The sequence below is a fragment of the Bombus bifarius genome, unplaced genomic scaffold, assembly GCF_011952205.1.
Source record: "Bombus bifarius isolate JDL3187 unplaced genomic scaffold, Bbif_JDL3187 scf7180000008006, whole genome shotgun sequence".
Classification (NCBI taxonomy): Eukaryota; Metazoa; Arthropoda; class Insecta; order Hymenoptera; family Apidae; genus Bombus; species Bombus bifarius.
The window spans coordinates 2,262,614-2,275,543 of NW_022884384.1; the positions used below are offsets into that span (position 1 = coordinate 2,262,614).

Below are 12,930 nucleotides of genomic sequence, written 5' to 3' on the forward strand. Positions count from 1 at the left end.
AGAAGGAGGGCGAGGAGGGGCGGGGGGGAGACAGAGAGGGGCAGAAATTCGGAACGAAAGCACAATTAAAAGAAGAAGAAGAAAGGAACGAAGAAGGGAGAAGAGACGCGAAAAGAAGAAATGTCAAGTATTGTAAATTGTATCGATATCGTTAAATGGTTAGCGATCGGTAAAAAGGATCGAACAGAAAAGTAAAGGCGCGCGCGGCCGAACGAGGAAAAAAGCATGGTGGAGAGCGAGCGTGCGAGGAAGAAACCGAGGAAGTAACGCGTGAGTTACGTCACGCGCGTTCCGTGAAACTCTAGCCAGGATTGGTCAAACGAGCGGGTTTGTTTGCGAGCCAACCTATCATAGAGCTCGTTAGACGGGAAGGATGTTTGTACGGTCGCCTGGAGGCGCAGCCATGTTGGGAACATTAGAAGGGAACCAACACCACAACCAGAAAGACGGGAACATCTAGGTTCGGCAGCGGCGTGTCTTAACACCTTAACACCACCACCATGGCTGACCCGGAAAAACAGCCCGAACAACCAAAGGCTGGCCAGCAGAAGCTGATCATCGGTAAGCGAGTCGTGCATGTACCTTAAATATCGTGTCGCGTTTAGTTTGCCGGTATGATAATCAACTAGAACGAGAGCGTGTTGGTTTCTGCGACGATCGCCCGCATGTAATAATGGCGTCTATGAGAGCAGCAGACGTTCAGCCATGTGGCATGCGTCCGGCAAGCCGGTTACCATTCCTCTTTGTTTTATCTACATTTTCTCCAATTTTTTCCATAGAAGATCATCGAATTTCCAATACGTTTATTTCTCTTTTGTCCCTCCCCACTCCCTCTCTCTAGAGTTATTCCCTCCTTCTCTCTCTCTCTCTCTCTCTCCGAAACGGAATAGCTTACACGCGCTTATCCAACATCGAGTTCTACGAAATTTCTGTTCAATTCAAATATGATGAAAAAAAAAAACGGAAGAGAATAGAAACGTGTAGATTAGAATGCGTTCATTTTTTTCTTTTTCTTTCCGTTTTCTTGTTTTTCTTTACTCCATTTTACTTCGTTTCGTTATCCCTCTTTATTTCACCCTGCGATTTACGTTTACATCATAACCTTAACCCGTGTATCGAACAAATAAAATATATAATCTGTAATTCGTGGTTACATTGTAGTTACGTCATAGTTACATGCAGTAGTAATTTCTGGAAATTTCCCTACTGCCTTTCCCGTACGTTTTCAACGTGTTTTTCGTAAATCGACCTAAACACTAGTTGGGTTACGTAAGTTTCGGTATACCTATTCGTTAAATGTTCGCTTCCGTTCGAACGATTCGTTTTCGGAACGGACTTGAGCGCGCTGCCGTCGTCAGCTTCCACTTTAGATTGGCTTCGCGGAAATTTACTTTCTTCGAACGAAAAACGAAATAGGAGCGAAACTGCATTTTCAGTTGAAGTTCAGAAACATCGGGTCTTTACAGATCGCTGCTCCTTTCCATCTAGAACTGGATATTCTCGTTCGTTGATACGATTCGAAGGAAAATTGAAATGTTAACGGGCAAAAGTCCAAGAAACTGTTACCCAAGCGAATTCCAAAATTTCAGCGTATTGTTTACCCTGCTGCGAACGATCGGTAACGCGGGCTGTTTGCTATATAAACATGGAATTATCCTAAGAATAATTGGCTTTTGATTACGAACACATCGCAACAGTTAGTAAATATAAATATTTCTCACGAATGGTAAACTAAATACTTGTTGCAAAGAGGATACAAGCCAAACAATATACGTGCCTTGATTTTACAATTAGATCAGTGGTGCGTTTATTCAGAGCGGACGAGGCATTTTTAATATATCACCATTGATTTTGGTTTTCACGCTGTCGTTTTATCAATTCCGATATTTAGCCGTACCGTCTGCTCCGGTTTCTACCTTTTCGAACAAATCGAATCGCCGGATTCCCGAGAAATGGCTCAATTGATTTGTTTATCGAGGATGCTTTTATCGACTAACGCGACGCATAACGTTGTGTGTGCTAGATATTTAATTAGTACTATTTTGTTTTTGTTGGGTTTCAGCTAACAAAGTGACCGGGACTGTAAAGTGGTTCAACGTGAAGAGTGGGTACGGATTCATCAACAGGTTAGTAACAACGATTTACCGTTTTTCATTTGTTTTTTTCTTATCTTTTCGATCGATCGATCGAAAAGATCGAGAAGATGTGGATCTCTAAATTTCGACCGAACTCGAAATGATTGGCGAAGCTTTCCTAACGCGGGTTCGTTCTCAAGCTCGATCCAAACGTTCTAACATTGGCAAAATAGACGCTTGCTTCGACACGTGCATCGCCAAATCACATTCGTTCGTCCACGGTTCCTCCTTTATCTTTGGCTATTTCTAGCATTTTCCTATCCGCATCCCCACCTTAGTCCATGGCACTCCACCCCACTCTATGCTATTTCTTTTCTAGTTCCTTTTCATTCTCTTCCTTTCCCTTCTTCGCGCCACTATACATATACCATATACACGTGTGTACGCGTGTATGTACGAGTAGCTATCGGATGCGCTATGCCTTTGCACAGTGGCCAAAGCATCGTTCGTTTTCGCGCAGCACAACGATTTTCGTTGTAACGCGAGTTTTTCGTAGGTCAGAGAAAAGTAAATAGTCGGACATTTTTTTCGGCAGAAAGTTGTCGCAATCGAATTACCACCGCTCATTCGTACCTTTGTTCGCGCCGTTTGCGCGTATTCAATGGTATCGTTTCAAGTACACGGTGGTAGAGAAAACGACTGTCTGGACATCCATTGGATCGCACATGGAAATACTTTCCATTTGGTCCATGTTCCCAGACGCACAACAAATTTTCCTCGAATCGCAAACAAACTCGTCTCCTCTTCGATAATTCGATCGTTTAACGCTTCGTTTGATTTGTTTTAGGAACGACACCAAGGAGGATGTATTTGTTCATCAAGTGAGTAGTACATTTATTTTGGTAGTAGTTGAAAGGAATGAGCTACGATTGGATTTCGAATATGCGAATCGCCGATCACGATGATAATTTTCTGCACTTATAGTCAGCCATCGTGAAGAACAACCCAAGGAAGGCTGTGCGCAGTGTCGGCGACGGTGAAGTGGTCGAATTTGACGTGGTAATAGGCGAGAAGGGTCATGAAGCGGCCAACGTTACCGGTCCATCCGGGGAAGCAGTAAAAGGTTCGCCTTATGCTGCCGACAGGCGACGTGGGTATCGCGGAGGTCATTGGTACATCAGTCAAAGACGTGGAAACACTCGACCTCAACGTAGACCTCGGGAAGGTCAAGACGGTTACGAAACCGGTGAGTAAAAGGCGGTTAATGTTGTCTTTTGTTGTCGAGTTTCAAATGGAATGGCGGAAGGTAGGATAAACACGTTTGCTCACTGTTGGTTCCAGGTGAGGGTAAGACCGGGGACGAAGCGAATGTCGGCGAGGGAGGCGGACAGCAACGACGTTACAGGGTTCGACGACAATACGATGGCTACTATCGTGGATCGCGCCGTTCTGGTCCATCGGCGCAACAACAAGGAGATAACACCGGCGACGGTGGCGAACAAGGTGGCGAGACTGGCGGGGACGGAGGCGTGCCACGTGGTGGCGGTCGTGGACGCGGAGGACCCTCTCGTCGTTACTTCCGTCGTAATTTCCGCGGGGGAAGAGGTGGCGGACCTCCGCGTCGTCCTCGTAGCCAGGACGGCCAAGTAAAAGTCCGTAACGATTACCTTCTCATCTAATCTGTTTTTCTAGCGACTTTTGCGATATCGAACCTATCCTTCGGTCTTTGCTTTCTATCGCTCCATTTAGCGTGAAATTATCATTGTTTCTCGTTGATCGTTTCTTAACTCCTCTAGTCTACTCGATCTAGCTCTCGCTCACTCTATCGTCGTATATTTCGAACCTCGATTACCGGACAATCGGCCCAGGAATAACGCGACGCCACGGAAATCATTGTCTGGTGTTTCGCTCAGCTTAGTAACTCGATAATCCTGCATGGTAGATTCCGTTATCGATTCGATAAAAACCTTTTGATTTCCCTATTAGATATCTCGTGACAAATTCGTGGTAGATTTAGAGTCATTCTATATACTTCGAAAACCATTCGATGCGCTACCGTCATCGTTCTCTTTAAGTATACGCCAAGAATTATTTTCAGTTGTAACTTTGTCCTATACGATTTTTCGTTTATCGATTCGTTATTTCGAATCGACTGTAAAAAGGGATGACTCTAGTATGAACGGTTATATGGATCGATTAGAAAGCTAGTCCGGAGATTTTGCATTGTTCGTTTTCGAATCTTTAGTTCTTCTTTGTACGATACACTTGTAAATACTCGCATCGTAATCAACGGATCGCACATATTACGTGTTTCTTCTGTTCCTACGTTGTACTCCCATTTCTTTTTTATCCTATTCTAAGTTTGGTTCGAGTTTGTACATTTATTCAATTTCTTTTCTTTAACTCTCTACTTATTTATTCATCTATGTATCTATCTATTAATCTATCTACCTATCCATCCATCCAATCCATCCATCCAATCCATCCATCCAATCCATCCATCCAATCCATCCATCCAATCCATCCATCCAATCCATCCATCCAATCCATCCATCCAATCCATCCATCCAATCCATCCATCCAATCCATCCATCCAATCCATCCATCCAATCCATCCATCCAATCCATCCACCCAATCCATCCATCCAATCCATCCATCCATCCATCCATCCATCCATCCATCCATCCATCCAATCCATCCAATCCATCCATCCATCCATCCACCCATCTATTCATTCCTCATTCACTTGTTTATTTATGTCCATGTATGTATGTATATATATATATACGTGTGTGTGTTTATATAATTATATTTGCACACACGCGCGCGCGCGCGCGCGCGCACACACACACACACACACACACACTCTCTTTCGTTAGTTTCCTGTCGTATCGTTATCACGGCGATCACAGAAATCGTGACTGTTCGGTCCGTTGACGAATCTTTGGCGTAGCGCTTAGCACACACTATTGCACGTATCTTTTTGTACTCTTTTCAGTCGGAGCAGAAGTCGGATGCACCTAAAGATAAGGATGCACCTGTCGCTGTCCCTGCTCCACAGGTAACGTGGCTTTATTTTTCTCTGATCCTTGCTTCGTATCCTTCCGATTGTACATCCATCGCTCTACGTTTTCCTATGCTGGAACTATTCTCGACTTACCATTTATACACTTCTTTCTTTCTGCACTTTACACCTTGGGATCAGTTTCTCCCGGTATCTCGTTAGCCTCGATCCTTTTCAGCGTGGACATTGTGTTTCCGCGCCTCGATGCTTTTCATCGCTCTTTCGTGTCGTACATTTTTCTTATCGTAAAATTACTTCCGTTTTGCCGTCTGTTTTGCGAATCAGCAAAGCATGGCTCCTAATTCAAACATAAACGATCGTTGAACTTTGTCCGTTTGACTTGCAGGAAAGTCAGCCGGTTCAGAACACCACCACCGAAAGCACCGCTTAACCAAGAGTAATGGTACCACTACAACAAAAACACTCCTTTTAATATATAACACCAACACCCGTTATACACCGAAGCAACAGCAACGACAACAGCAACCGCAGCAGCAACAATATAACATAACAAATGAAAAAAGTTAAAAAAAAAAGCGAAACAAAAAAAAGCAAGAAATGGAAGGAAATTGCGGAACATCGCTCCACACTCTCCCCGGCAGAGAAAGAAGAATAAGAAGCGTGTCCGATATGCTGCCGGAATTAGTTGATAGAATACGCTGGGAAGCCTCGTCGCGAAGAAGAAACACGATCCACGACATGTATCGACTACGAGCGAGCAAACTCTCGAGTTGGACTTACCGCCGTACGACCACCGTTTTTCATTATATTTCTGTGAAAATTTACAGATTTTCGATTGTGTAAATCTCGTCACTCGTCGAAATTCAAAAGATTGTAAGAAAAAGCGATCGGAAGAGACGCGGGAAAGAAACGTAGCCGATGAATGACGGTTTTATTCCGCGAACTGGGACGAAACGGCGGTAAGTCGTGTATTTTGGAGTATTTCGTCCGACGACGGCGGTGAAAATGGCAAAGAAAATGCGCGATTGTAACGCAACGAATTTCGTTCTGCGTCAAGTTACGAAAGTTAGGTAATCTCGATCGTGGAAGAAACAACGAAGAGAGAGAAGAGAAGAAACACGGTGATGGGCTACACAATACGAATTCGAATAGGCGAAAGTGGTATTTTTGTTCTTGTTTTTGCGTATTTATTGTTTCATACGTTTTAATTTTTCTTCAACGAAACGCATTCGATCGTTTTACGCATATATATATGTCTTTGAGTTTAACGCGATGCTCGCAGAGTTTTTCTCTTGTCCGTGTACATGTAATCGGTAAATGCGCGCGCGCGCCCCTGAAATCATAGGAATACGTTACTACGCGCGCTTACCTGTCATTGTGCCAGCCAGCTTAATCGTTTCAGTTTCTCTCGAAATTACTCCGTTCTTTTTTTTCCCCCCTCCCCCTTCATTGAAACGCAATGTTCGATTCGTTTCGAAAACCAGTCGTCCGTCGTGTCGCTTTTGTCTCTTCGGTCCTCGTTGGTTCGTGGCTTACATATGCTTTGCAAAATCGCAACGAGAAGATTCGTTCGATGATCAGCGACTAAATCCAATTATAAATCTCATAGAATTTTCTGTCCGATCGCGTAATTTAGTGACGCGAAACAAATTGGCGCGGTACCTTTTGCGATCGCTCGTATCAAATGACGCGATCGATGCCCCAGGAGGGCACGAAACGTATTATCCGACGATAAGCAACGAGATGTCACGCGTAAGGCGTTAACCGAGAATCCGATCAATTTTTGCCGTAATTTTCGGTGTAACGAGTCGATAACGTTCGATCATGTTGGAAGAACTTTGCCGTCGTTGCTCGAACGTATCGATCCTCGGAGATGTCGGAAATTTCCTCTCGATTGACAATGCAAACCTGCGGTTTGTCAGTGAGTAAATGAGCGAGCGAGCGAGTGAATGCGCGAACGAGTGAGATAGAGCAAGAGAGAGAGAGAGAGAGAGAGAGAGAGGGAGAGAGAGAGAGAGAGAGAGGAAGAGAGAGAGAGAATAAGAGAGGACGAAAGATTTATACACTTTTGCATGAAAACGGAACAATTTTTTAAATTTTAGTTTGTAGTTCTATCGTCGGAAAATAAAATGTACAATTTTCTTTCCAAACGCTTCGAAGTTGAGCGCGCAAATTCGTTGCATCAGATTTTATTTCATTTCAAGCGAACAAGATATCTTTTAGTTTTTTTGTCTCTGTCTCAATCTGTGTCTGTGTCGTCATCGCAATCTTTTTTATGGTCGCTATCGTCCTATCGTAAGGCTATTTTGCGATCTTCGTTAAAACGGCTTGTGCGTTAGTCACCTCGAGTGCTTTTTGCAATAGAGCCTGGAACGGTGAAACACGATCGGGAGAAAAGAGCGACGAGGTGAAGACAGAGTGGAGAGTGTGTGTGCGTGCATGCGTACAAATATAGCGTAAAATGAGGAATAACAACTGCTGATCCTCGTGTTCCTCCGCGGTCGATCGAAATGAAAGCGGGAACAGGGAAGATAGTAGCGCGTCGGTTCGTCGTCGATTCGTCGTCGAATGCGCGCTGCTTGACGTTTCGCGTTTTTTTGTACGCGATCCATACAGAAGGATGTGTTGCCGCGGGACGCGAGCTAGCGACGAGGAAGAGGAGACGAAGAGCGTGAAAGAAAATAAGGTAAACGACTCCTGGACGCAGAACGTTGTAATTGTATGCGGAAAAAAGAACGATGCATGTGTTGGAAGTGAATATCGGAATTAAAAAAGAAATAGAAGCAAAGAGAAAAAAAGAGGAGTCGTGCGCGGACCAGTATGCTAGCAGGCAACGTAACGTCGAACTTGAACCGCGTTTGAAGTGAACGGCGAGCACGGAGCGCGCACGGTCGCGAACGGTGATCCCTCGAACGAATTGTAACGTCGGCGCGTTCGCGTTTCGAAGGCCTGTGGAAATGCGTCGAGTAGGAATCGTACTCGGCGCTCTCGATACTCTCGTATCGTGTTCCCCCTAGCGCGGCGCGTGTCTTTGAAATCGCGCTCGTTTCTCCACGAGGAACGAGATCGAGAAGGTCGCGCGTCACGATTCGCGTACCACTCGCTGCGACAGTCAATTAGTTTTAATTCAGCTTTTCGCGAGGAGCGATCTCGATGATGAGAGAGACGTCCCGGATCGCGCGGGACGGAACGGATGATGAAAAAAGAAAAAGGAGCGAAAGAAAGGGGAGAATCGAGAGAACGCTCCCGTGTCTCGAAGAAGAGAGAGAGAGAGAGGGTAGTCGTCTAATTACACGTAAAGGAGGAGACGTAAATCTTGCCGGTCGCGACACGGATGCGTCGCGTTTGCCGCGCGCGTCCCACGTGTCGCCGCTCGATCGAAATCACCCCGGCGATCCATCCTGCTCTCCTCGTCCTTGCCCCTTACCTTCATCTTTACCTTCCCCGTTATCCCTGTCTTCGCTTTCACCTTTGTCCTTGTCCTTATCCTTACATCTCTCCTTACCCTCACCCTCACCCTCACCCTCACCCTCACCCTTACCCTTTCCTTGTCCGATTTCCGATCCGCATCTTTCATATTCTCATTTCCTCGAAACCCCAGTGAATTTTGTACCGAAATGCGAAACTTTGAAAAGCTACTTTCATATACGGAATTTAATTTTTTCACGAAACATGTGCATTATAAAAAATAAATGCCAAAAAAATCGCAAAACTCACGAACCGAAGGTGAAGTTTCTTACGTTTGCGTCGAGCTCACTTTCTTCTCCCTTTTCCCCGATCCTTTCGCGCGCGATTTCAGCAAAAGAAGTTGCGCTCCTCAACGTTTTTTAACATCTTTATTCGAACGACCTTGAAGATGAGAGAAAGCTGCCTGGAACGAGCGTACGACGGTCGTTGGATTTCCCCGTTGGTTTCGGAATCGATCGGCTCCGCTGAGATTCACTCACGGAAAGCGATCGGGAAGGAATCGGGCCGATAGACGTTGCCTTCGTCCGCCATACAGGCACTGGCTGCGATTTCCGCCAGGTGCGTGTCCTTGTGAGGAGGTACGGCCACTCTGTGAAATTTGCTCGCTGCCTCGAAGAACGCCTTCAACGCTCTCTCGGGTTGTTCCTCGTCCATCGCGGCGAATCCCTCGGCGTACAGGTGCTCGCACTCGCGCACCCGGTCCATCGGTTCTCGCAGGTTGATTCTTCGTCGACAGGACGAACATTCGATGGATCTGTCGGGATCTCGGGGACGCGGGTGTAGCTTGGAGCATCCCTCGGTCGGACACCTGCGATCGAAAAGCAATTCTCTCTCCCTCGCTCGCTCTTACTCTCTGCCTCGCTTTGCGAATGCAGGCGCGAATACGCGGTACTATAGGTCGAAGAAACAAGTTCACACCTCAGTCTGACCATGTCGTTGGTCAAAGTCTCGAAACGTGGCCAATCTTCGCGGCAAGCGGTACACTCGCAACGAAACCAGTATCTCGCGGCGAGAGTTCTCCGTCGATCCTCCAGGCTTCGTTTGGTGAAAATCGGCCCGTAGTTTTCAGCCACCGCGTCTCCGGCTCGGAGACTGCGAATCGCCCGAATCACGATAGATCGACCGACGAAGTATCTGTGGCAAGAGAGAGAGAGAGAGAGAGAGGACGATTTATCGAGTTAAAGCTACGCGCGTAGGTGTACGACGAACGGTCGGTCGGTCGGTATAACTAAAGCTGTAGGGTACCTGGTTACCGCGGGATAACAGTCGTGATTGAAGCGTGCAACGGTCGGATAGATGGCCACCCCGATGTAAAGGGGCCTGCTACCGCGGAACCGATGTTCGTTTCCGAGTCGCGTCTCGAACACCTCGTGAGCGTTGAACTGCAGCAGCTGAAGATGTTTCAGCAGCAGGCCGGCCACCGCGATTTCTCGATCGTTGGGCGTCTCTGAAACGCGAACAGCACGCTGCTGAAATTGCCGATCGATCGCGACACGGACCGCGCTCAAGTACCTCCGTCTCTCGTCGCTGTCTCGAAAAAGCCGACTCTCTGCAAACACTTGAGAAGAAAGGCCGCCATCAGCGATCTCTCGAAGAAATCCTTAGCCGTTCTGTGTTTCTCGTGCGTAACGAGATCGTACACCCGCAGATCGGCCGCGTCTCCTTCCACGAGTTTCTCTCGCTGCGTTCCACGAGGGACTTGCTCCGCGGGTTGCTCGCGTCTCGAATCGCGCAGTTTCCTCCTTCTCGAACGACGTTTCGCCGACTTGCTAAGTTTCGCCTGTGCTTGCGTGCACGGTCGTGCGACCTGTTCCTTCTCGTTGCAACTTAACGCGCGGCAGATCTCGATGCAGCCGGTCAGTCCGCTCTGAGTGGTCATTCGCAGAGCGAGCATGCTCAAAACGCTCATACCCGAACCTGACGAAACGACGAAAGCGGTTGCCTCTCGGTGCGAAACACCGTCTATATCGATTATTTCGAGAATCGCTCGTTCCATACTACCTATCAGTAGCGCGAGAACTTTGCACTCGTATTTATGGTAGCTGGCCATCGCCGCGTCTCTGCACTCTCTGCCGCAGAAGGCGACGCTGCTGCAGTCCGGACATCCTATCGGTGCTACGAATCTGAAAGGACGACGGGCATCTGTAGGAAGTTGCCGATATGGAGCGTACGCGGCGGAATCGAGCCGTCACTCACCTCGAGAAACAATGTTGACAATGCGTACCGAAGAATTCCGGCAGCAGAGTAGCCGCGTACGGCGCCTCCACGACCAACCGGTCCCCCGGTTCGATCGGTTCGGCGGCGATCGCTCGTTTGCCCGCGTTCTCCGTCTCCTCGATGTCGAGCAAGCTGGAGGCGCCCGGCAGCCGCGGATTCTCGTCGCTGGCCAATCGGGCCGCAGCTGCGAACGAATCGAAAGCGGTTTCTCCGTCGCGTCGTCTTTTCGCGATATTCCTTCGATCGATCGACGGAGCAAACGTCTCCGTTCTTCTCCGTTGGGGCGACAGCCACGAATCGCCACTCACCTACCTTTATCACGCGACGATGTTCTCGCGGGCAACAGCTTCTTTCCGTTCGCACGTACGAACGTCTCGCACGCCTTCTTCGTCCGAGCAAACGTCGTCCTGAAACAGCACTTTTCCTTTCAGCCGGGTTTCCGTCTTTCGCCTCGTCGTCTCGACTCGTCCAGGCTCACCGTAACTCGTTGGGCAGATCGCCGTCCATTTCCTCGACGAAACTCAAATCGCGAAGGGCGAGCTCGTGCTCGTTGCAGGCGAGAAACGTCTCGGCTCTGGCTAGGAGCGCGAGCGGTAGTCCGAGACCTCGATCGACCGTGCGGCATTTTCCTGAAACGGGACAAGGGAGAAAAGAGAGAGAGAGAGCGAGAGAGGAAAGAAACCGATCGGACGATCGATCGACGGATGTGTGACATCAATCACATTTCAACCTACATCAGTGATAATACATCGACGGTCGACTTTCGAACACTTTTGGACACACATCACCACCTTATCATCATAGCATACACCAAGACTGTGACGCACCTTAGTCCACATCAGAGATAGGATATGGACCCCCGACTTTTGGACACTTTTGGATACATCACCACCTTATCATCATAACATACACCAAGGCTGTGATGCACCTCAGTCCACATCAGAGATAGGATATGGACCCCCGACCTTCGGACACATTCTACATCATAACCTACACCTAGCCCCTCAACATCCTAAAACCAAAACGTATATAAACCGAGACTTCACCCAGCTCGGGTAGTTCTTGTTCCTCTTCTAGTTGCTGTACTCATACAACCCCTATTCTCCGGTTCGGTGTTATTTTGTAAGTGTGAACATTTATAATAAAGTTTTATAAAGGAAAATAAGTAGTTGGGTTACGACTCAGCCTTCTTACTACCACCCAAGTACCAACTTTACGTGACAGATGGATCGTCGCGAGTCTACTCGCCAAGAGAGAAACAAACCTGGAAGGGGAGCGCGAAGAACGGCTTGACCGAAGAGCAACAGAGCTTTCCGTCGATCGCCTGCGGTCGCGGCCTCGAATCCCTCGAGCCTCCTCGCTCTGGACACGTCGGCGTCCTTGCCGCGGTACAGAATCTCCGTTCGATTCAACGTTTCCAACACCGTGTCCTTCACCTTGGCATCGGTGAAGATGGCTCGAATCCTTTGCTCGTCGCTGGTCAGCCGTCCGAAAACCTGGCAGATCCACCGCTCTCCGGCGACTCGCGTCGCGTTTTCGCTGAAATCTCGGAAGAATCCCTTCTTTCCGGATCTGAGAGTCTCCAGCGAGCACAGGTCCCTGTAAGATGGGTCCGCTCGCGCCTCGTCGATCGCGTTAATTCGCTGCATCTCCAACTCGCTCGAATCACCGTGAACGCTCGCGCTCGAAAGCGGCGAATTTCGGCAGATTTTCGGCAGAATTTCGGCAGAATTTCGGCAGAATTTCGGCAGATACGGTAGAGATAGCACGTTTACGAGCGAAAAAAGCGGCGAGATCGGGTCGCGAACGATCCAGGAGAACGAATGGCGAACGTAGCTTCGTTGTAGCCGTTGCGACCCTTTCGCCAACCGGTCGAATAATTTTAGACAAAGTCGACCTTGCTATTTCCGTCTCGAATTCTCGCGCGAGTGCGCCGCGCTTCTGCCAGCGTGTCTCCGTCGGCGTCTATCGTGGCTGCTGCCGCCACCGCCGCCACCCGCCACCGCCGCCACCGCCGCCGCTGTTGCACCATCTCGCGCGTCCTCCTCACCTTCTCGTTGCTACCAGAAATCGAAAGATTCGGACGCACGGAGGAAGAAGCGGCCAATGTGGCGTGGAAGGCGACTCGCGAGGCCCGTTTCGCG

The 12,930-nt window shown here is 48.3% G+C and overlaps 2 protein-coding genes across 3 annotated transcripts; one reads left to right on the forward strand and one right to left on the reverse strand.

The window, feature by feature from the left end:
* The first annotated feature begins 398 nt into the window (after positions 1-398).
* LOC117206412 (Y-box-binding protein 1) lies at positions 399-7,820 on the forward strand. Of its 2 annotated transcripts, XM_033445740.1 has the most exons (7): positions 399-561; positions 2,063-2,126; positions 2,923-2,956; positions 3,060-3,321; positions 3,417-3,727; positions 5,075-5,137; positions 5,487-7,819. In XM_033445740.1, the coding sequence occupies exons 1-7, from the start codon at positions 501-503 to the stop codon at positions 5,529-5,531; spliced, it is 840 nt and encodes a 279-aa protein (XP_033301631.1). In that variant the 5' UTR covers positions 399-500; the 3' UTR covers positions 5,532-7,819. The 2 variants fall into 2 exon arrangements, with proteins under 2 accessions (XP_033301631.1, XP_033301632.1); XM_033445741.1 differs by lacking the exon at positions 5,075-5,137 and having other exon boundaries at positions 5,487-7,820.
* Positions 7,709-12,837, reverse strand: LOC117206399 (SET and MYND domain-containing protein 4-like). Its single transcript, XM_033445722.1, has 9 exons — positions 12,051-12,837; positions 11,265-11,415; positions 11,099-11,193; positions 10,766-10,970; positions 10,571-10,692; positions 10,082-10,486; positions 9,815-10,016; positions 9,488-9,703; positions 7,709-9,377 (listed from the first exon to the last, which is right to left on the reverse strand). The coding sequence occupies exons 1-9, from the start codon at positions 12,433-12,435 to the stop codon at positions 9,041-9,043; spliced, it is 2,118 nt and encodes a 705-aa protein (XP_033301613.1). The 5' UTR covers positions 12,436-12,837; the 3' UTR covers positions 7,709-9,040.
* Positions 12,838-12,930: the final 93 nt, after the last annotated feature.